A 23,368-nucleotide genomic window follows, 5' to 3' on the forward strand; every position below is an offset into this window, starting at 1 on the left:
CTTCAATGACGTTCTGTGTGTCAGACAGGAGATAGAAACAGAACCAGCCTGGTTCTGCTGCAATACACGTATCTAAAAGACCTTCGGTTTTTTAACATGAATCATGCATTTAAATATTCCCCCAGGTTGCTGAAGTGACATGTCTGCTCCTTGAGTTATGATTTTAAATCCAACAGTCCCCCTGTGTCCCAGTTGACGTTGTGCAGTATAGCTAAGAGCTGCCGTTGTGATGCGAGTAGTTTACCCGATGTCTCATTGTGCACATGTCATATCTCCACCTCTGCTAGTCCTCACTCGTGTTCTCTATTTAGACGGCTAGCCGCTTGGATGATTCTTACAGCATTCAGAGATTCAAATGATTTCATTATAGAACAGCCACATATTTTTGGTTAAAAATAAACATCTCAGAATTGTTATATGCTCATGATTTTTTTTTTTTTTTTTCATTTACAGTGAATTTTTCGCCACCTGGTTTTTCTGATCAAATGTTTTATCTGTTGACAGTTTTTACCCCAAATAATTCCTTATCAAGGTCTGTTCTAAGTTTTTTTTAAACATGTTTCACATACTTGTAGATATGTTTTACTGACCGATGAGTCTCTTCGGCTCCTGTATGAGGTGCCGGTTGGGTCTGTAGACACAGATGCTGTCGGTAGAGAACAATGATCTATCTGTCAACTCTGAATAAAGGTTGGAATATGAAAGTAACACTCTTTGAGGCCGCAGGCGACGGTGCTTTTGTTTGTGATGACCTGAAACTCCTCAGCTAAACAGTTCAAATGGTTTTATAAGTTATTCCTACACTGTCTGTGCATCTGAAATGTGTTAACAGGTCTGTCAGAAACTTTGATTAAACATGGTTTGTGTACATTTGCTCCTGCAGGCTTGCTTTACAAAAACTAACTATTGAAAAACAAACCACTAACTAACCAACTTTAATCGAGGCGTTGGATTGATTTAGATTAATATTTTATTCTTGTTTTGGGACAAAACCCAATACATCTTTTAAGCACAAGGATGTGCATTTGTAAGCAACATTTTGCGTTTTTTTGCTTTACATAAATGGACCAAATACAGAAGCAAAGAGGGACGTACTGATTCACATTCAAACTATGAAGCAACTAGCAAGTCACCAGTTGCTGTTTTTGCGGTTTAACTATTCATAAATATAGATAACTGTAGGAAGTTGTCCTCAGTGTAGCTCATATTAACAGTGTAGTGAATCCGGGTCTTCTGTTAAAAATGTTTCTAGTAGTTTCTAGTATTCGTATTTTCCTTAAAAGGCCATTTGTTGAACCTTAACACATAACTGGGAAAGTTTTTTGCAGCAGCAGACCTACAATAACATTACTTAATAAGACCCAGGTGGAATAGATTTGTATGTATTTGCATTAAACCTAAAAATGTTTTCTGTTGAAGCAAATATCAAGGAAATGCAAAGCTTTTTGCATTTGCTGGAGCACTGATGCATTGACTGTCGGTGGACCAGAGAGAGCACTGCTCTCCTGATGGTGACAGACGTGGATAATAGACTGGAGGTGCTTCGGGGAATAACAGCTGGGCTCCATGTGACGCCCTGAAGGCATGACGTTGCCTGAGGTCCATAAATACAGCAGTCAGGCAAAGGAGAAAAATGGAAATACGGCTGCAGCTTGAAGAACACATTATTTTGAAGTTATTGTCAAGAGACAACGGGGAGGCATCCATCAATTGTTTTTAACTACTTTTACTAAACAGGCTGGTAGACTCTGGCAGGGCTGAAGGTAAGTGAAATTAGTTTATGCTAAATCACATTATTTTCATTTTATCCTCTTGGTGTCCTTACAAAGAATTCTCTTCCTCTTAGATGTCGGTAGATACAATTGACAATACATTTTAATTTGAAATGTTCCTGTTCTCATTCGCGGCCCTTCGTATAGAAGATTTAACGGTCACTAATCAACTGATTTATTTCTGTACATTTTCTCCTTTGAAGTAAAGATGCTGTGGAGTCTAGTGTTAATCGTTTTGGTTGGTAAGTAGCTCTACATTTTTAGTTGATTGATGCAGAATGAGTGTTACGGCCAGTCAACAAAACGTATATCAATAATAAACTAAATTTCCTGCAAATTACTCAACTCCCAAATGACGCTTGCATGATTTGAACATTTAGACCAATGTTTTGACTGTATTGATGTATGTGTATTTTGTGCTTACTGCTTTATTACCAAACACTGATATCATAGCATCCAGTAACTTGAGATGGGAAAAGAAAATGGAAATGGGAGTGTGAATTCTTATGTTATCTTCTGGTGTTACAGGTTTCACAGGAAGTGAAGCGTCAAAGTGTCATGAAAACTCATCTACAGCTTGTCGCAAAGTACATGGTGAAATTAAAGGGGAATGGAAAACATCACAGTCATCAGACTGGATTTATGAAAATGTTACATACGATTCTAAAAGAGCTGTTGACCCAAATGCCCACACTTGTTCTCACACAAACCAAACAGTCGGCAACTGGTGGAGAATTGACCTGCTGAGTGTCTACACAATATCTTGTGTCTGTATCTTTAACATAGGAAATCATGCTAGTAACTTAACCGGTGCCCAGATTTACATCGGGAACTCTAGAGAGGAGAACGGAACCGCCAACCCCACGTGAGTATACTTCCTTCATGTTACTTAAACTCATATTTCACATTTTCTGGAGGGTTTGGCATGTTGAATATGTATATATTTATCTATCTATCTTGTTCTCTCTTCCAGGTGTAGAAACATAACAAACTTCACCATTGAAGAATATAATAACTTTTGGTTTGACCCGGGTGTTTCAGGACGCTACGTCACTGTGTTCTTACCGAGGAATGACTTTTTAATTCTGTGTGACGTTAAGATCTTCGAAAAAAAAAAAGGTACCCAATGTTTTTATCCACAAAGTATGTTGCTCCAGATAAGTTAATACATCACTGGCATTTCTCTAAGGTTGAACAACAGATTTGTATTATGACAAACAAAAACCCATCACACCACAGTGTAGTTCAGAAATGTCATCACATGGATTCACTTTCCTCTTTTTCTCCTAAATCTTCACTTTCTTTGAAAAATTACACACTTTTAAAATCGTCGTCTAACCCTTAACACTTAATTTCATGTGCATTTATTCAGTTTCTAATCTTTTTTTTTTTTCTTTTTTTTGAGAATCCCCTTTTCAGTTGATCATGGAGAAGAAGACATGGGCCGATGCGCTGGACTACTGCAGGGGCCATCACGAGACCCTGGCTTCCATTGTTGACGAAGAGACCCAGACCTGGGCTGAGTTGGAGGCCGACAATTCCAGCACTCCCTTTGTGTGGGTGGGCCTTCGCTACACCTGCACCCTCGGCTTCTGGTTCTGGGTTGAGGATCTTATTGTAGAATTCACTCGCTGGGCTCCAGGAAGTAAGATAGAAGAGTGTAACATGAGTGGTGCGATTGAGAAACAAGGGAACCATTCGTGGTCCACTAAATGTGCCGACATGGAATTTGAATTCATATGCAAAAAATAGATCTCAGCCGAGGTGACATTGATCCATCCTGAAAATGTACTAAAAATGTCCACTTTTATCTGAAGCTTTAACAACAATCCCTATATTACTTGTTAATGTAACACATCCTCTCACTGATGGTCTAGTTTACTTATGATGGTAATATAGAGTCATCAGTGTTAATTGATATGGTTTCAGATCCAGTTAAATGTTCCTTGTGTTAACTTTAGTTGATATTTTATGCACTTACTTTGTGAAATGTGTTAACAGTAGTGTAAATGTATCTTTTGTTTACAATTCATTATACAGCAAAATATTGATTATATAATCATAGTAAAACGTTTGAGTTTGTAGAATGCGACTGTTTAAAACCTTTCTTACAACATCGAGAAAGAGTTTTTTAATTTTCTTTCAGGAAATGGGGTTGAGTACGACGTATGCTTATTTTGTAAACTGATGCTGATTTGAAAGAATACGTATTCAGAAATGGTTTGGACGTCTCTCAAATATTTATGTATATAAAAATGACTTGTCTGTTACAAAAAACAAAAAAATGTTATTTTCACGGATCAGATGAAATAAAAGGAATTACGAGCATGCAAACCTGGCTTCAATATTATTTGTTTTTTAGGGGCATTGCTATCAGTTTGAATTACATTTCAGATGCATTTCAACACCTCATTATTGTTGTGCTGATGAAGCCTCCGTGTGGCACCTTCACTTCGGGCGGAACCTGTCTGCCCGGAACATGTACCCGCCGTGCAATTTACAACGGAGGACTGCGTAACAGTACACAAGCTTCTGCTAACCTCCGCTGTAGCTACTAATATTGGAATCAGGGAATTGATCATCATTTTACTGTCCGAATGGAGATTTTCGCCACGTTTGATGACTCTGTGTTTTTGGAGGCGAAAGACCGAGTCGCTGTGACTTTGTCTTCTTACAACGCGAAAGTGTGCGAGCCGCAAGTGAGTGTGTGTGTTTGTGTGTGTGTGTGTGTGTGTGTGTGTGTGTGTGTGTGTGTGTGTGTGTGTGTGTGTGTGTGTGTGTGTGTGTAGTTGAACTGCTCCTGTTAAGACGTATGCGGTAGGTGATGCTCGACACGAATGAAGTGACGTCATCTTTAGGTCTTGATGACGGGAAAACGCTGTTAATTTGAATGTGCTAGCTGGTTAGCATGCAGACTATTTCACTCTTAAAAAACAAACCCCTTAATTAACGTTATACTGTTTAATAAGAAACATGCAATAAAAGGTAAATAACTAAATCATAACAATGATCGAAGATTCAATCTCACACACTGCACCTGTGCACACACAGACAACAAAACATCAAATAATCTAGTAAACCAAACGGGGGCTGTTCAGGGTCTGTGACGTGCGGTGACGTGTACCGACTTTCACCCTAAATACATTAAAAAACCAATGGAATCATACAATAACAATTTTTTTGAATAATTTGTCATGATGATATGATATATTGGATCGAGCACTAGGTGCTCGATTGTGTTTGACTGTCACAACTACGGAGTTCTGTGATCGTTTGTTCATGCCTGGCAGTTGAGAGATTCGCCCGCCAGTAAAGGATCTAACTTGTACTGCGTCCTCGTCTCCGTGCATTTGTATCTAACAGTGATTTAGATAACCCACGAATAGTTTAACAGTAATTATACATACATACATTATACATATAGCATAAAGCCAGAACAGATCGGGGTGTGCGGATGGTGGAGGGGACAGGTGGGAGGAGACAGGTGGGCGGGGACAGGTGGGAGGAGACAGGTGGGAAGCATTTGACTGCTCATTAAGACCCCAAAAGGGTCGATCCTGGTGGTATTTTGACCAATATGTGTTTGTTTCATTCAGACCACAAAAAACATACCTAGTTATGGTTAAAGGGCACAATATGTCCTTTTTAAACAGCATGTTGCATCTACAAATAGTTCTGCGTTCAACTCAAGCATAGACGCAGGATAACAGTCTGTGTCTCTTAAATGACATTTGGTGGATAACTAATATGTTTGTAGACTTGGTGAACTTATAATACCGTTCCATGTTGTGTTTGAATTATTATAAATAATCATTGATCGCTTTTAACTAGTTGTCTTTGTTTTCTCCACAGTGGTTCTGTGATAAAACTGCCCTCAATACAGATGATCCTTTGGAGAAGCAGAAAATCTATAAATTCAGAGGTGACTTGGCCGTGAGACAGGGACAACATCAGGTAATTAAGCAGCCATTTAGTTCAGTCAATCATCTCTAGTTTGAAATACTTCTTTATGACCATTGGTTTTTTCAGTTATGCTAAGCTACCTTTTGAGGTGGGTGACAAGTACAGTGGGAAGCTCTTATTTGAATGTCCTTCAGCTAGTCCATAAAATAAAACCAAAATGAGCTGTAAAAATATAATATAAAAAATATAATTCAAACTAAATAATAAAAATGCCCCAAAAGGAAATCCTTATCTGGTTGTACCCTTCACATACTTGATGTTAATCGCATGGCATGTCATCAATTACTTACGTATCACATTAACATATCCAACAGCGCATTCAAATAAACACATTTACAAACAGTGAAAACCTATTTGTCACAACAGACTAAAGCAAAAATAATGTTATTTCAACAGCATACTTTCAGCTATAATGATATGAAAATACACACACACACAACTATCTAACAATATATTTTTCTCCCCAATGCACAAACATTAATAGAACTGACTGAAAAAAACACTGTTTAACAGCTTAGAACTGTTGAAACGTTATGTCATCCATAGCGCTCTCCATTGCTCTACGAGGTGTGTGATGTTCTGTTCTCTCGGTGTGGTGGGTGTAGGAAGCCTTGGATGCGTACAGCAACTGCCAGGAGTGGATTGCTGACAACAACCTGACCATCAGAAGAGATGTGCTGGAGGGAATGGCCCGATGCTGCAGCAAACTGGGACAGAGAGACAGGGCGCTGCACTTTGCCGACTTATTGGTAATTTTCTCTAAGCTCTTCTTGAAATGTTTTCCATGCAGAGCATTTTTCCCCTCTGTAACCAAAATCCAAAGTTAGTATATGATAACTAGTCATATACTACACTTACTTGTTTGTGCTATTATGAGCTCCACTATTAGAAATGACTTACAAATGACAAATAGGAATCTTTCTAAAACGCAAAGTTACCAGAGTCCACATTGGCTTATTGTCAGTTTTGAAATACCCACAAACGTAGCTCATTATTGGAATCTGTGTCTGCAATCCTCTTAAAAATGAATGTCAATTCCCACCAGCACACACATGCACTTTCCCTCTACTTCCAGTCTACTAAAAGTCAATCATAAAATATGCCTGAAAGCGTTTCCACAGAAAGTAGCCAGAACTCCGTAGTAATTTGAACATGATCTTTCTCCAGGGCAAAGAAGCGTCCAACATCTGTCACATGACCAGCCTCCTGCTGCTCAAGGTCAGCATAAGCCAAAACCCACACACGTAAAAAACATGTTTTCCTCGGTTCATGAATCCCAAACCATTCTATGCTAATGGGATTTATTTAACTCGGATATCTTCTTTTACCAAAGGTCAGCATCTACCAGCGTTTTAAGGCGGTAGTATCAGAGCTGTCCGCTCTGCAGCAGCTGTGTAGCATGCTGCCCTTTAACCCCTGGCACTGGTACAACCTTGGACAGACGTGTCTGCAGCTGCTGGAGAACTCCCGTACCACAGGTGGGATGGAGTTCAGTGTTTCCCCATGGTTCACTACTTGCATTCATGCATTGTCGCCCATTTTCTGAGGCAGATAGCAAACGCATGGAACCTCATGGTCTGATGTGTTTGCCTCCAGCAGGACGCTGTGAGTCGGCAGACGAGGATAAACCGGGGGAGGCAGCAGAGCTCGGTGAGGACAGAATCTGGCTGAAAGCTTGCAGTGGTTTCATCAGGACGAGGTACAGAGATTCCAATCTGAATGCTTCCCGTACTTTCAATTGACACTATATATTGGTATATTTAAAAGTCGCTGCAGGGGATGTTGTTTAAAGAACGGGTGCTAATGCTTTTGTAACTTGGACCAAGTTGAGACCTTTTTTTGTTTTTAAACATCTTTTTATTCATGAGTGCAGCCAGTTAATCTGCAAAACATCCACTTGGTGACTCAGAGATGCAACTGCTTAATCTTTGCTCAAATTACCGATTAGCCAAACGACCGGTTATCATAGTGTCTGCACGTCTCACCGTCCGTTGTGTCCCCTTCAGACTCCTGTTGAGAATCCTGCGACAGCAGCAGTCCTCCTTCGTGTTGCAGCGCACTGAAAGCACTCTACAAACGGCCGACCAAGTGTTGCAGAGGCTGAGTCCCAAGGAAACAACGCTGCAGGCTCTCACTGAGGTGAACGCTTCTTTGTGTCCACGCCGGAATTTCAGGCAGTTCAAAGCAAGTCAAAGGATGGGTTTTTTACACACACACGCAAAACCTTTTAAAACTCTCTCCGTTTGATCCGGCAGGTGTTGTCAGAGGACCTCATTCCAGATAAGATGAGGGAGGAGTACCAGGACGGGGACAGTCTGGCCAGTGTGCGCGTGCAGAGCTTCAAGGAGCGCTGGTGGGACAGGATCCTGCTGACTGGCGTGCTGGAGGCCGACGGTCCTTCCCACGGGATGAACTGAAAATGTCCCGCAACAGAAGTGCAAACACACAAAATACACTTCAAATGCTGAACTGATGCGGACGATATCAGGAATACCACGGCGATAAAGACACATTCTGCTGCTCACTTTATCTGAGCACTGGGAGAATCTTGCAGTACAACGCTTCATCCGCTTCAAACTGGAGGGTGTAATTCATGACCAATCAGGAAGGAAACATCCCAAGAATGATTTAAATACAAATGTATAATACATACACACCAACAATGCCTGCTTTGAAAACACCTATTTTTATTGTACATAAGGGATGGTTCATCTCTACAGTCTGCCTCCACTATGATTTAACATAAACACGTGCTATAGTCTAAATCTGAACTTTTTTTCATACTATGACTTTTGTTTTTCAAGAAATTCATCCAGCATTTCTTTGACTTTTTCTACATAATAAACCGTTACTTTTTTATTCTTTCAACAATTTCTTTAGACTTGGCGGCTTGGTTTGTGCTCTGCTATGCGCTGTAAACGGAGGGACCTGATATGGAGTGTGTGTCTTTATCAGTCCTGTCCAATCTACTGAATATCGCAGGTGGACTCCAGTAAAGTTGTAGAAACATCTCTCTTCACGTTGTCATTTGGGAATGTTGTGGAAAACGTCAATTTAATCCATTTTGGAATAAGGCTGTAACATAAGCTCTCCGAATACTTTCCGGATGCACTGTGTGACACACACACACAGTGCATCCGGAAAGTATTCGGAGAGCCCCATTTGAATATATATATAATCAGGCTAACAGAAGAACATTTTCCGGACAGGGAAATACAAAAAACCCCTGACGCACACTGTGTAAACGTTACAATGTAACAGAAATATCTAAGTTAAGTTTTAATAGGATAGTAAACGGGTATATTCTTTAATTGAAAAGTAAATTCAAGATGACAACTCTTACAACTCGTACAGTGCAGCTGACAAGGGAGACTTTATTTTCTTATGTTACACATCTAAAAGCAGCTTCTGTGAGGGACACAAGTGCGCAGATGTTTTTATTTAATTGCCCGAGGCACCTTCAAACCGACCACGATTAACATTTCATTAACTGTTCTGTTATAATAATCATTCAACTCAGGGGCGCTAAAAAGGAATCGCACGGTTTAAACCTTTCCAGGTTTAAAAACATTTATAGAAATAAAATCAAAATGGAAAATAATGTACTTGCTTGTTTTTTTAGATTTCTAAACTCAAAACACACAAAACCTGATGTAACCTGGTATTAGTCAAATTTGTTGGACAACACATCACAATGTTATTCTATTCTGCGTTAAATTATTAAGAAATTAAGTGATGGACACTGTGTTTGTTACGTAGAATAAGTGTCACAGCAGCTTCTATCACACCTCTGCTGGAGACTAGTCTGTGCACCCAAGCGTCGGATCGAAGCCTCCCGAGTGTCTGTCAATCATACATGCTCCTCCCTAAAGATGTGTTCATACTGCGCTGAAACTGCCTCAGGTCCACCTGTCCCGGCCTGCGGGTGGTGCTGGTGAAGGAGCCGTAGCGGGCGATGGGTCTCGGCCTTTCAAGGCGGCTCTGGGCCATCCAGTCCAGTCTGGGAGGGGGCCTTCCCTGCTGCAGATCTGTGCCTGGTAGACCACCTGCGTGCTGGTGGTGAATCTGGGGCCGATCCGGCCTCCTGGTTCCCAGAGAGGACGCGTTAGTCTGTGGCCCAGCTGTCGGTCCTCTTGGGTCTCTTAAAGGGACCCACAGACCTGTGCTCGCCTGTTTTTGCTGCGTTGTGGAAGGGGTCAGTTCTCTGGGGCATTCACATACTTGCTCCACTCTTGATACACATTTATTTGAGTAGGTCCGTCTTTCTCTTTCTGTGTCTGGACCTGCAGCGGGCCCACGAGGCTCGGTCCTGTTCCTTTGCTCGAGATCAGTCGTGGACGTTGATTGCTGGGTGACTATCCAGTGCTGTCCTGGTGTAGGGGAAGCAGTGCGCACGCGGCGGGACCCTCGCGCCGTCTCCTGCTGCTCAGGCGTGGCGTTGATGTCGAGGCCGGTAAGCTGAGACTGAACGTGTGAGACGCGGGTCAGATTGAGGCGGTTAGAGTGACTCTGGATCGGGGTTTGATTCACCTCCAGAGGCTCTGCGTCTTTTTGTGCGCCATGCCGCCTGAGGACCGCCCCCATCGTTTGCTTGGATTTGCCCACAGATTGAACGAGAGGCTTCGGGTACAGCTGAAGAGGTTCTTCACCAATTTGTGTACCAGACCCGGCTCTGCGTAGAGGCTGGCTAGGTGGACATATCTGCGGATTGGAGGAAAGCCGGATTTTTGCTCGTGGCTGAGTGTTTTGAGCATCTTGATTCCAAACATCGTGGCACTTTGTTTTGGTCGGGCTTAATCCCGACCCACCAGCGTTAGCGCGTTGCGCTCCCTCTAACGTGGTGTGAAGAGGAAGAGTGTGAGGCACCGTGATGAAAGTGACGAAGCCGGGAACTGGTCTGGAGCTGGAATAAAGCCTGAGGAACTCCTTATGGAAAGGTGTAACCGCAGGGCCTTTAATGAGGATGGCAAGACTACGATGGACCTGCCAGGACAGCCAGGAGAAACTGAGGAAGCAACACACACACACGTCTGTGCTTTTTCCTCTCTACCTTATCTGACGTCGCGCGTGTGTGTGTGTGTGTGTGTGTGTGTGTGTGTGTGTGTGTGTGTGTGTGTGTGTGTGTGTGTGTGTGTGTGTGTGTGTGTGTGTACGTACCTGTATGAGCCCGTCAGCACCTCAGTCCAGTCAGTGATGATAAAACTCTCCATAACGTGACCCGTCACCTTCCTCCCTGTCTTGGCACAATAGGTTTGTCCATCCACGCTGCGCACAGACAGCTTCTGCATATACACACACACACAGAAGCGCGTGCACGCACACACACACACACGCACGCACACAGCAATCACACTTTCTTAGCAAAAGGCAGTGAGAAATCGTAATGCTTTTAAGTTTTGTTTGTTAAATTGCTATGTACACATCAATGTTCTTGAAAAAAAATAGCTGTTGACTGCGGCCGCAAATTAGACCTAATAAAAGTGAAACATAAATATTAAAAATATACTACTGCAGCATAACCTAAAGGTCGCACTGTGTGCTTTCTAGCAATAAGTGTTGAATAAAATTCACTAAAGAATTGCACACATATAACGTAAAAATAAGTTACGGCACATTTAGAGTGCAAATAAAAAGTCCCTTCAAGGCTCAGCTTATTGTCATTTTGTTAAATGCATTCGTAGCAGCGCTGCATCCCACCACCTTTTATATTTCTTTCATGAAATACATTTTCTGATATTACACTAAACTATGACTTTTAGTTAGTTTTTATGAATTTTACTATAGAAATTTTACTATATTACTATAAAAAATATATATTGATTAATTAATACACATATATACATGAATGAAATTCAAAGCATGAGTTTTATTGTCATACATTCCTATTTCCCATGTTTAGAAACCTTCTGTTGTGCTCAGATCAAGATCAAGCAACTATAAAACATACTGTTAAATACTTTTATAGCCACTATGGATCTGCAATCAATGTACACAAACAACACAAACAGAGCCAAGCAGCACAGATTTGTTATCACTGATAGAATGGACTTTGACTAATAACATCTTCCTTTTACTAAAGACAAAATATCAAAAGTCTTACAACTGGGAAGCGGTTTGTTTCGGTCTGGGACAGACAAGCTTTCCGTCTCTTTTTTACCAAACTAAAACTCAAATTATGACTCAAACTGTCACCAAAACCGAGTGACAGGCTGAATGCCGCCGAGCTCATAGGAGAAGAACGGACTCACAGGGAAGCTTTTGCTGTCGAGTTTGAGGTCCTGCCACATGTCGACGAACAGGTTCAGGTTGAGACGATCCAGCAGTAGATGAACAGACACGTTCCTCTTTCTGCTCGCCTCCAGAAGATCACAGAGCAGCTCTACATCACTGAAGACGTCCATCACTATAGCCAGGGCCTAAACACACACACACACACACACACACCCCCACATTGTCACACGTCACTGAAGCAGTCAATCAATGCAGCAAAGACCCGTAAAGACAGACACGTGTCACTGCGGTTTCTGACTTTTCAGCTCACAATACCCAATGCAAACATTTCCAATCTTGTCTCTCGTGTGCCAGCATCCACGTTATGTTATTTTTTACGTGCAGGCGAATGCTGAAACACACACACACACACACACCATTCCAGCTTTTCTGATGAACTCTCTGAGCAGGTCTTTCATGCCGGCCGCTCTGGTGTCGGACTGCCAATAAAACTCAATGTTGGGTTTATCCAGGACAGGATCAGTCACCTTCACATCTGGAAAGGGACATTTGGAGGATCAAAGAGGGCAGCAAATAAGAGTGATTTACCACAAAGGTACATTGGGTTGACATACAATAATCCCTGATATTCCCGCTTCATATTTCTTTGCAAAATAAAAAAGGTCCAAACCTGCTCCAGTAGGATCCGGCTCTGTGGAAACTGTAGAACATTGTGTGAAAAACTGGGACCCAGAATACAAGCCCTCTGCTTCATTATTGTCCCCATCAGAGGCACCGGGATCAACTGAGTAAAAAACAAAACATTGCAACATCAAGCTGTTACACAATCAGCTGTAACAGTTTTATAACAAATGAATCAAATCTCAAGTTACATCTCATGGTTTCCAGCAAAGAAAAAGGCTCAAATGTGAAAACCTTTACAACCTGTGCTGCCATCACTCCCGTTTTCCAGCATGTAAGTCTTCTCCAGCGCCGACAGAAAGTCCACTTCTCCCTCAGCGTTCAACACCTCGTGGTATCCCTCCAACCCCCGGCTGAGGAGGGAGTCCACGGCCAGTCGAGCGCTCTCGTTGTGGCTCAAGTCCAACTCGGCTCTGTTCGGAATGGAGTCACGGCAGGAGGAAGAAGGGATGCGGAGGTCTTGGAGCCGTCGCCTCACCTTCCCCAGGGGTTTGGACCTCCTGTACAACAGCGCAGACATGCCACTGGCCTCCATGGATGATGCTCGTCTTGTCTTACTGTCGTTTGGTTTGCAGGAGGTAAAATGATCTCTACGGACAGTTGGTCCCACCATGAGCAGGCCCCGTGTAGCAGCTCGATGCCGGGATGGTTAACCTGCGTTAATGAGAGAAATACCAGCTGAAGAACAGGTTAAGACAACGTGCTGGCTCCGCCCCTCCTCAGGGCAAGACGGTTTCACAGGTGATGAGAGGTGACGGGTGATGTCATGCAGTAAAATATCTCACGACATGCATGTGCACGTATATACGCCGGCAAAAATATATAGGAAATGATGATGAAACAGAAGGTAGAAAATGTCTGCCCTGGGGTCAAACAGCGGCTACGCTTTCTTCAGGTTGAGGGTCTTTGGGGTCGACCAGAAGACATCAGGCCCAGAAGGTCTCCTTTCAGACCCCACCCGTGTCCTTCACCGTGGATACCAGCTTCTTCTCTCAGGCAGACGCGTCTGAGTCCCCCGCTCAACCGCTTTAAGGACTCCTCTGTCCTCTTGTCCATTAAAGTCCTAAAAGAGCCCCCGTAATGCAGAGTTCTATTTTTTAAGACATTAAGACATGTGAGTTCTTGGCACCGGGATTCAAGATGTCATACTTGCCTTCAAGAATTATTCTGACAATTCCAGTGTGTGTTTGTGGTTGTTGAGGGTAACGGAACAGAAAAGAATGGACTTAATGAGCGTTTTTCCCTTTCAGGCCATGAGAGACATCTAGAGCAGGTTAAGACAGAAAAATGATGGGTGGAGGGAAGAAAAGACATGAGCGACAGGAATGGAGATGGCTGTCGTTTAAGCTCATGTCAAACAACACCTGAATGTTATTTGGACGAAAGCCGGGGACAGATCTTGGCACACCCAGCAAGCACACCAGTTCCTACCTGCTGTTACAAGTGTGTGTCTAATATAAAATATGGCCAATGTTCTAGAAGACTATTTCTTGACAGCACTCGTAAAACTCACTCCCCCTCAAATATCCAATGAAAGCTTACTTCTAATCCAAATTATAGTCGATCTGAATGCTATTCCCCTAGAATCAGCAATACTTCACATGAAACGACAACTGATCGGCTTTTCCTGCAAACAAAGGACAAAGTTACCGTTCTCATTCGTTTTAAGAATACATTTAAATCGATACCAAAAGACTTTGAGGGGCTGCATTGGAAACTCATTGACCGCTACAACTGTACAATAGCAGACATAAAAACATGCATGTATCACTTTAAATGAACAACAAACCAGGCGGTTGAAACAAGTTTTTTTTTTCTAAAAACATTTTATCCAAACCTGGATTTAAATAAGAAAGCTCATATACAATTTATTGAAATGAAAAATGAGGTGCAGTGCAAAATAACCACCGTGGATACACATTGTACAGCTAAACGGGAAGGTGGGGAATCTGACCCAATCTGAACAACACCACAGTCAAATCCAGAGAGTGAACCGGTTTCTGACCGGTTTCCTCCGTTCTTATGGACGACACGGGTGTACGTGTGCGGGTGGTTGATGGTGCACAGTTCAAATGTTTGACTCTATTTGCATAAATTATGTATTGTTTTACCGACGGTAAAAAGATCCCTTGAGAAGAAAAATTGCTTTCTGTGGCGCTACGACGACAGGGAGCCGTTTGCTGTCACGGACAGACAGAGGAGGGCGTGTGGACGGACTGCGAGGAGGCGGAGCTTCCCTCTCTGGCTCGGAACGCCAGCTTCTGCCGCAGATCTCGGATTTCCTTCAGCAGTTGTCTCTCGCCGCTATCCAGCTGGGCTCGGCCTCGGTCCAGGGAAACTGCAACAAAGCAAAATGGACAGACAGGAAACGTCAGAGACAGATTGACACGTTGTGTAGATAAAAAGTTAAAAAACAAGTAATCCGTGACTGCCTTTGGAACTCAAATTGTTAAAGTTTCTACTATAGTACCATATAACCTTTTCCCAAGTGCAATACTCCACTTATTAAATTAACGGTCTACTTTGTACAAGTAAGAGTCTGTGTACCGTTTTCTAAACATGAAGTGCTACCGTAAACGTCTGTCCCAAGAGGAGCCTTTATATGATGCTGCATACTTCAAAATCAATAATAAAAAAAAACTTTTTAATTGTTATATTTTGAAAGTCGTCGCGGCCGGTGTGTCGCTCGGGGACCTGAAGGCAGCGCAGCGTGGAGGGGGAAGCCGTTTGCACGAAACCAACTGGCCTTTATAAAAGAACACCATGTCTACGAGGACTTACAGTTGGTGGAGGTGCTTTCTGAAGGGGAACTGCTGTTCAAACACACCATGTTGGCCTCTGCCCGCTTCGGGAAGGTGGCACCTTTGGTTGCAGCACAAAGAGCAGCGTGGGCACAGGGTCGGTGAGGCATTCCTGTGATGGAAACAAGTGACGTTATCCACGTCTGTCTGACACTAAGCAAACGTCGTGGCCTTACATGCACGATGCAACGAGGCCACACGCAGAGCGGGAGTAATACCGGTGTCTGCCGAGGAGAGGGGCCGTCGCTGCTCCTGGAACTCGGCTCTCGAACTCATCACGTCATCCCACTGCAAATCAACGGGCGATACTCATCTGATTGAATTACTACAACAAACAGCTTATTTTTCCACATCCCACAATATGCCTTCAGTAATATTCTCAGATGAAATTCTAGACGTTGAGCTGTTCAGTGAGCGTCATGGTAACTGTGCATCCCGTAACAATGTTGCATCGACAAACATATTGTTGTTCCCCTCACCTTCCTTCCTGCCACATCTCTCATGGCGTCGGCCAGTTTCTCCTCCCCTGCCAAAGTTTGCCTGTGAAGCTGCGCCAGTTTTTCCCTTTTCCTCTCCTGCTCGGCGTCGACCTGCTGCAGGCGCTCCTCCACCTCGCTCTGCCACTGCGTCTCCAAGCCCAACTGGCATGCCTCCGCCAGGGACTCCTCCAAGGCCTGTGTGTGTGTGTGTGTGTGTGTGGAGAGAAGATCCCTAGCAATTATGTCAAAATCTGTGTGTCTTTGATAGTGTCTCGCAAAGTCAACAAAGAGATGGTGTGCATATGACCACATCATGGCACGGACTCCATATTGGGGACGTGTCACTAACCTGCATGTTTGTCTCGGTGCATTGCAGCAGCTCTGTGAAGCGTTCGTCCTCTTTTTCTGCCCTCCTCATCCTCAACTCCGCCTTGTCCTCAACCTCCCGTCCCGTGCGCTCCTGCTCCTTAAACATGTGCTAAGGGAAATGGTCATGGAGGAGTAATTAACAAATATTGGAACAATCGAGGGTTTAAAAGTGATTTAATTACATGATGGGAATTCACTGTGATTATTGCACAAGATAAAGACGTCTTGCTGATAGCCTCAGTGTTTGACTATAATTATAGATCTGTGAGTGCAAACCAAGAGGGAGTTTGCTTCCTACAACTCAATTATGTTTATAAAGTAAGAAAAAAACGGAATAATTGTAGTAAAGTAATTGTTGTAAGATGTTTTTTTTTACATTAAATGACCAGAGAGGAGACCAAAGAGGATGCTGTGAGAGATGAGGGGGGGTCAATGCAAGCAGTTTGTCACCTGTTCGAGTCGTCTCCTCTGGGCCTCCAGCGCCATCTGTCGGACTTCTAGGTCCTGGACTGCTGCAGCAGTTTCTCGCTCCCGGAGATCCATCTGTTGCACGACATGTTATGTTGGGTTAGTGCACAAATAGGGAGGTTGTTATGTCCACAACAGATTTTTTAACAATGTTAATCATGACAAACTGTTTATCAGAAAGTGGGATCACAGCCTTGTATCTCTACCAGGGACAATGTGGGCTCCGTGATATAAAGACTACTTTAAATCTTTAATCTTAACTTGATGTTTACCTTTCTACTGATCTCCTGATCTAATCTCTGGACCTGTGAGGCTCTCAGGTCCTGCTGGTGTTTGAGGAAACGGCTTTTGGTTGCATCCAGCAGCTGTAACTCCTTCACCTTCAGCTCTCTCTTCATGGCTGCCAACCTGCAGAGGACAAAATCCTGTCAGCAACCAATTCTGCTAAATAACATTGCTCGTTGCAACTGTACTGTGGAGGCTGTGCGTTTACTTTGCCCTCTGCTGGGTTATCTTTTCCTCTTCTTGTGCCAGGATGTTTCTGCGCTGTTCCTCTGCCTTCTGCAGCAGCTCCTGTTTTCAAATCAGAATATTGGATCGACGTAACGTACACCCGTGTTTGCATTTCATATACAGGACCAGTCAAAAGTTTGTCCAAACTAAGGCAACCAAAATTAACTGCCTTACCACACAATCTATGGTTAAAATTGAATTTTGAAAAACAACGTGTACCTGTTGTGCATAAAAGGCCTCCTCTTCAGCCTGGCGACGCAAAAAGTCTGTGCGCAGTGCGGAAACTTCCTGCCTGGTGAGACAAAGACTCTCAATCCATCTGATGCATATTTTCCCACTAATAACTTCTTCTAGCTAATTAAATATACATGAATGCCCATCATATTGACAGATTCAATGCATGTTTAATTTCACCTCTCGCGGAGGTACTCCATCTCCTGCAGTCGTATCTTCTCCCTTTCTCGGTTCTGGTATTCCACGATGAATTCCGGGTAGTGGTTGAACACGGGGTACTGGCCCTTGGTCAGCGGCGTGAAGTCAGAGAGCATATTCCTGGGATGGACGTCAGCTGGTGTGCCGCCCATGAGCCGGTACGCTTCTTTTATCATGGCTCCCAGATCCAGGTTGTTACGGTGGTGGAAGAAATACTGAGGGGGAAAGAAAGACGATAAATCGGTTTCATGGCGCACGAGAGAGAAAGAACAATTACCGACCTGTTGTGGGGATGACTTCATTTTCGGGGGGGGAGGTTACCTCAAAGTCCGTTTTCTGCGAGCAGAGCAGCAGAGGCTCACGGCAGCAGGTGACGTAGGCCACGCAGGCCATGAGCAGGAACGATGGATGGTTGGTGAAGACGTTGTCAAAGAGTCTCAGCCACTCATCACGGGTCAAAACCTCAGAGAACAGGGTCTCCAGCAGGGGCCACACATAGAGCTGGGACAGAAACAGACATGCACAACGTAATCTCTGCATAACGTGGGTGAGAAACTGAGAGTCTGGAGTTTCAGGACCAAACTGTCTGACCGCTCGTCCACCCGTCTCCTCCAGTCGTGTGTAGCTGTGCGCTGCCGTCTACCTGCGAGGTGATCCCACAGTCCACCAGATGCTGCAGCAGCTCCTTGTCATGATGAGCCAGAACGTTCTCCGCCATGCTCAGGACGTTCAGAGGAGGGTTGGGGAAGTACTCAAACCAATGTTGACCCCAATTGACTGTGCAAGCAAACATACAAGGATTCAAGAGACTTATAATAGCTGGACATTGCCTCAAGACATACAGACACCTGATAAACTTTAGGGTCACGAGGATTTGGCTGTGCACAATGAAGCACTGTTGATTGGATTAAACACTCTAAATCCTTCCAAAATGTGTAGTTTACACTTGTATATGTTTTGATAATGTTGGGTTTACAGTTTAAAATGGTACCTATAACAGTGGCCACCACCTCAAAGCAGAGCATTGGGTTGTTCTGGAAGAGCTTGACAAAAGGGAAGGCTACTAGGGGAAGGTACTCCACCTCTCCAAAAATGGCTGCCCAGTGAGATAAGGCAGACAAAACCCTGTTGAGTAGAAGAAGAACTAAATTGAATGAAATAGATCAAAAAATAAATGTCAAAATTGGGCAGAAAGAATAAAGCCGTTACCTCTGCAGTCCCCTCTGTAACTTGGGACTCTTGATGGGGTATTTATCGTGCAGACTGAGGTACGCTGAATGCAGGCCTTTATCGGTCAGACTGCTGTACGCCGCGTGGTTCTCTGGGAGACACAACAAAGAGCGCCATACAAACATCCTGCAATGTGGACACAAAGGTTAATTGTGCAAATCTTAGCAAACGCGTGTGAAAAGTGTGCGTGCATTCGTCAGTCATCATGTCCATGCAAGCATCACCCTACTGTGAAATGAATCGTGACCTGTATTTAGCTGGATACTCTCCGAATGCCTTGAGCAGAGCCACCAGTCTCTTCTTATTTAGACCAGCAGGTAGTTCATTCTGTTGATTGACACAAAAGGGTAACAAAAAGTACACACATTAGCCCACTCTGCGATGCGCTTTGTCCATTTATGGTGAAACCTCAATGGAGACATTGGTGTGCGTTACTCCCACCTCTTTATCCTCAGCAGTAGACCCAGCAAGGGGTCGGAGCATCTTCACATGTGTTTGGCGGCCCGAGCTCCTGGCTGGTCTGTGAATGACCTCTGACCCGACCTGAACCTTTACGTTCGACAAGTTCTGACCAGCTCCACTGCCAGAGACTACTGCCACCTGGGAGGGGGGAGGCTGGGTGAGGGACACACACAAACACACAGATTAATTAATATTATTAACAAATGAGAAAACTCACAAACCATGTACATCTTTGTTCCGTTATTGTGACTCACGGTCACCTTGTTTAACTCCTGTGTGAGACTCTGAACACTGTAGACATTTATGCTGCCATTATCCATGATGGCCACAACATGTCTGCCGTTGGGGCTGACCGTCACCGCGGTGATGGCGTCTTCGTGCGAACCCATATGGAAAAGCAGCTTGCAAGTGTGAATGTTGATGAAACGCATAACGCCGTCCTGACTCAATACTCCCAGCGTCTACAAAGACAAAGCAAAAGTCCCAAAGTATGAGGGTATATGTTACTGGTGCTACTGGTATAGCACCAGTAACATAATCAGATAAGCAGACAAATGATGTCCAAGACGTGTAAACATTCCATAGGAGGAGCTGAGAGAGAAGTCCTGTAGTTCTAGTACCTGACTGGCTCCTCCGTCAAAGCTGTTGGGCAGGAATTTGAGCTGCCGGACGGTTCGGACCTGCGCGGGCATCTGAATCACCCGAATCAGCTGTTTGCTGTCCAGACACCACAGGTGCAGCAGGTTGGAGCGCCCCCCAGCAGCAAGGCTCTTACCATCACTGCAAACACAAGTCTGCCATCAGTATTAATGAAGCCATTTAATTCCATAAGCTGGTAAGCGGTTGAAATGCCGAAGACCCACCGAGTAACGGCAAAAGCCTTGTAAGAGATTTTGGGTCCGGTGTCGGGGACCGGGAGCTGGTATTTGCAGGACAGAGTGTCGCTCTCCCAAGCAAAGATGGAGTCATCGCTGAAACAGCTGAGAATGGTGTTACTGAGAGGTAGGAAGAACACCTGTGAAACAAACAGCATAGAGTGACCATGACAGCAACGGAAAGAACAAAATCATTTAGGGCATAGCATAAATGTACCAGACATATTCTTGAGTATTAATAGATTGAGATTAAAACAACTCATTTATTATGCATGTTTACCCTCTGAATGCCAACAGACTGGCGGATGTTGAGCTTCCTCTTCCTCTGGAAGGTGTCCAGGTCCCAGAGCTGAGCCGTGTCCAGCGACGTGCTGATGGCGTAGCGACCTGAGCTGTGGACGGAGATGGACGAAACCGCTCCCTCGTGACCACGCATCCAACTGACCAGCTGCTTTGTGTCTGAAAGAAACAACCCGACCAAGTCACATTGAAAATAAGTATTTGTCACTGAAAAATTCTAAATCAACTACATCCCTGGAAGGTACTACTAAAAAAATGAAGCAACGTATCAACAAGTCCAGCCTACCTTTGTCAAAGCACTTGATGGTGTTGTCGGCCAGAGCCACAAGGAACTCTGTGGTCCGGCGAAGGCTGAACGCCAGAGCAGTGCAGGCCTGGCCGGTCTTCTGCACCAGACGAAACCTGCCCCAAGAAGGAAACCACGAAAAACATGACACCACGTGAATGGGGAAAACCCTCTCGGCTCAAAATAAAAATAGATTTATTGTTAAAAGGCAATATGAAATGTGGGCACATTAATGACCAAAAGTGGACCATAATACTAAATGTCATAATTCCCAACAAATCCCACATCACTATGCGGGAAGTTTTCACCTGTTTCTGCTGATGTCAAATACATAGATGTTGCCATGGTGATCTCCAGCCAGGAAGCAGTCTCCTGTGGTGTCAAAGGCCACGTGGAGGAAACGCACCGCCTTGGCCTGATGAGCAGTGCGCACCACCGTCACCAGCACCCTAAGGAGACACGTGCAGAGGGTAAAATTAGAGACAGGAGCACATGTCACGTTGCAGTATATGAAATGATATGTAGAGAGATGCCCGTGCAGTGTTTACAGTCCCCGTCTGTGAGAAAGGACGAATCAGGATCAGGAAACATTTATTGCCAAAATATGTCAAACATACAAGGAATTTGACTTGGTTGGTGCGTGACAGTAGACAGTGTAACAATAGACAACAAGACAGCAGTGCACAAGTAATACAATAAAATAAAATGAAATGCTAATGCTAATGCTATGGGTTAGTAGAATAAGGCTATAGGTTAGTATCAAATAAGAGAATAAAGTTAAAGTTAAAAATTAAAAAATAGTTAATGCAACAAGCGTGAATGAACCGATCGATGAGGCTGATACGTTTATGTCATTCTATAATGAAACATTAATCCAGATCACGGTGTCACTCCCCGCATTATCAAACGCAAATGAAGAAACTCGGGTATTAAGGGTAGTTGTTGAAGACCTACCCTTTGCCTGGTGCTGGTTTTCGATGCCAGACTTTCCCCTCTTTTTTGTTTCCGATGTCCGTCACCTCCATTTTAAAGAGGTCTCTGGAGACGCAGAGCGCACGTTTAGTGATGAAAGTCCATACTATTCTGTCTTAAGTTAATGTTAGTGCCGCAATAACAAAGCTAGCTAACGGGCTAAAACGAGTCGGCTAATCTCCCCAAAGGCGGCGCAAACAGCGCGAAATTTGAAAGCGCTTCATTCAGTAACGTCCTGTTTAATTTAAGTTAAATCCAGAGAACCTCAGCACAAATAATTGTCACCTACAGCTCAACAGTTCTGCTCCCAGCGAAGCCTCTCACACTTTACGCCGACATTTCATCTTACTTGAGTTCTAGGCAATTTTTTCCTTGTTTTAAGTTATTTTGTCGCTCAAAATTGACGTAACGGTAAACAAAGGAGTGCATGCTGGGGGCTGTAGTTCTAGTTTTGACTGGATTACAAAATCCTGACGCAAGAATTGCACTGAATAATGTTGAACCCAAAAGTGACACTATTTTATTTGTAATTGTGTGTGTGTGTGTGTGTGTGTGTGTGTGTGTGTGTGTGTGTGTGTGTGTGTGTGTGTGTGTGCATTATATGATTCTTGGGTTTTCTTTAAATGATACCCTCTGATTGAAGTTGTTTTAAATCAAGTGTGCTTATATTTGCCAATGTCTAAATCTGAATACAGGTCTGTCAACCCCAAACATTGAGACGATTTTCTTCGTCTATTCATTTAAAACGAACGGTATACCAATGCTCTGCTAGATTTTATTCACTCGATGCAAATAAATGAAAAGTCATATAACAAGTACATCAATCAATGTGTGCACCACGAAGTCCCTATTTATTTGGATAATTGAGCAACTATGCATTAGTATGTCAAGTATATTGAATTAGCTGACGATGTATTTCAAATCCCCTCAGACTTTTATTTTTTAACCCGACATGTGAGTTATGGAGAAAGTTTATTTATTTCTCATAGAAAGGAAAGGTTTCATGTCACTATACACTTACTGTAGATGTGACGTCATACCAAGTTTTATTAAAATGGATAATTAACACGAGCATCGTTTCTCAGGATAGAGTATACTTCTTCTGATGTATATTCATCCCATTTCTGCTTCATCAGCTCGATCACGCTCCACGTGTGCTGCTGGTAACCACAGGCCAGATGGCGCATCTGGAACACCTGTTTCCCTTTCTGAATACCCACAGATCGGTGGGTGCTTTTGCATATTTCTCAAGCAGGAACGACACAGAGCTAAAATAAAGATGTGTGACTGAGATAATAAAAATGCATCCGGTTCTTACATTTTTCCTTCGGAGTAAGAGCATTATAGAAACGAGTCATTAAAATACATAGATGATAATGTAAATATCTAGATAAACAAATAACCTTACAAACTTTCAACTTGTAACAATAAACAAAAGTATTTGATTTAAGTATTTCTATTGTAATGTTTACCATACGAATTCCATTTAGGTCTTCCATTCCTTTTACCAGACCTTATTTATTTCTGTAGAATA

The 23,368-nt window shown here is 43.4% G+C and overlaps 3 protein-coding genes across 6 annotated transcripts; 1 reads left to right on the top strand and 2 right to left on the bottom strand.

Annotated features, from left to right (window-relative positions):
• The first annotated feature begins 4,255 nt into the window (after nt 1-4,255).
• On the top strand, nt 4,256-8,594 carry c20h8orf76 (chromosome 20 C8orf76 homolog). Of its 3 annotated transcripts, none has more exons than XM_040165432.2 (8): nt 4,256-4,471; nt 5,625-5,726; nt 6,341-6,484; nt 6,903-6,953; nt 7,069-7,213; nt 7,332-7,434; nt 7,742-7,874; nt 7,991-8,594. In XM_040165432.2, the coding sequence occupies exons 1-8, from the start codon at nt 4,370-4,372 to the stop codon at nt 8,150-8,152; spliced, it is 942 nt and encodes a 313-aa protein (XP_040021366.1). In that variant the 5' UTR covers nt 4,256-4,369; the 3' UTR covers nt 8,153-8,594. The 3 variants fall into 3 exon arrangements, with proteins under 3 accessions (XP_040021366.1, XP_040021368.1, XP_077951474.1); XM_040165434.2 differs by having other exon boundaries at nt 7,335-7,434; XM_078095348.1 differs by lacking the exon at nt 4,256-4,471 and adding an exon at nt 5,061-5,256.
• Nucleotides 8,595-9,089: 495 nt separating this feature from the next.
• On the bottom strand, nt 9,090-13,997 carry LOC120810675 (protein FAM83A). Its single transcript, XM_078095347.1, has 6 exons — nt 12,891-13,997; nt 12,637-12,750; nt 12,383-12,501; nt 11,984-12,151; nt 10,893-11,017; nt 9,090-10,740 (listed from the first exon to the last, which is right to left on the bottom strand). The coding sequence occupies exons 1-6, from the start codon at nt 13,258-13,260 to the stop codon at nt 9,582-9,584; spliced, it is 2,055 nt and encodes a 684-aa protein (XP_077951473.1). The 5' UTR covers nt 13,261-13,997; the 3' UTR covers nt 9,090-9,581.
• A 311-nt stretch (nt 13,998-14,308) lies between these two features.
• tbc1d31 (TBC1 domain family, member 31) lies at nt 14,309-22,315 on the bottom strand. 2 transcript variants are annotated; one of them, XM_078095345.1, is made up of 24 exons: nt 22,124-22,315; nt 21,817-21,900; nt 21,171-21,311; nt 20,863-20,978; nt 20,557-20,735; nt 20,265-20,416; nt 20,022-20,181; nt 19,662-19,862; nt 19,381-19,554; nt 19,187-19,266; nt 18,919-19,065; nt 18,701-18,834; nt 18,353-18,486; nt 18,031-18,210; nt 17,692-17,924; nt 17,497-17,569; nt 17,258-17,337; nt 17,037-17,172; nt 16,747-16,839; nt 16,277-16,405; nt 15,928-16,122; nt 15,667-15,736; nt 15,429-15,560; nt 14,309-14,985 (listed from the first exon to the last, which is right to left on the bottom strand). In XM_078095345.1, exons 2-24 carry the CDS (start codon nt 21,885-21,887, stop codon nt 14,831-14,833), a joined length of 3,165 nt encoding a protein of 1,054 aa, XP_077951471.1. In that variant the 5' UTR covers nt 21,888-21,900; nt 22,124-22,315; the 3' UTR covers nt 14,309-14,830. The 2 variants fall into 2 exon arrangements, 1 of the variants encoding a protein (XP_077951471.1); XR_013453882.1 differs by having other exon boundaries at nt 15,928-16,159; nt 21,817-22,214.
• Between the last annotated feature and the right edge of the window lie 1,053 nt (nt 22,316-23,368).

This window comes from Gasterosteus aculeatus, chromosome 20 (assembly GCF_964276395.1).
Source record: "Gasterosteus aculeatus chromosome 20, fGasAcu3.hap1.1, whole genome shotgun sequence".
Lineage (NCBI taxonomy): Eukaryota > Metazoa > Chordata > Actinopteri > Perciformes > Gasterosteidae > Gasterosteus > Gasterosteus aculeatus.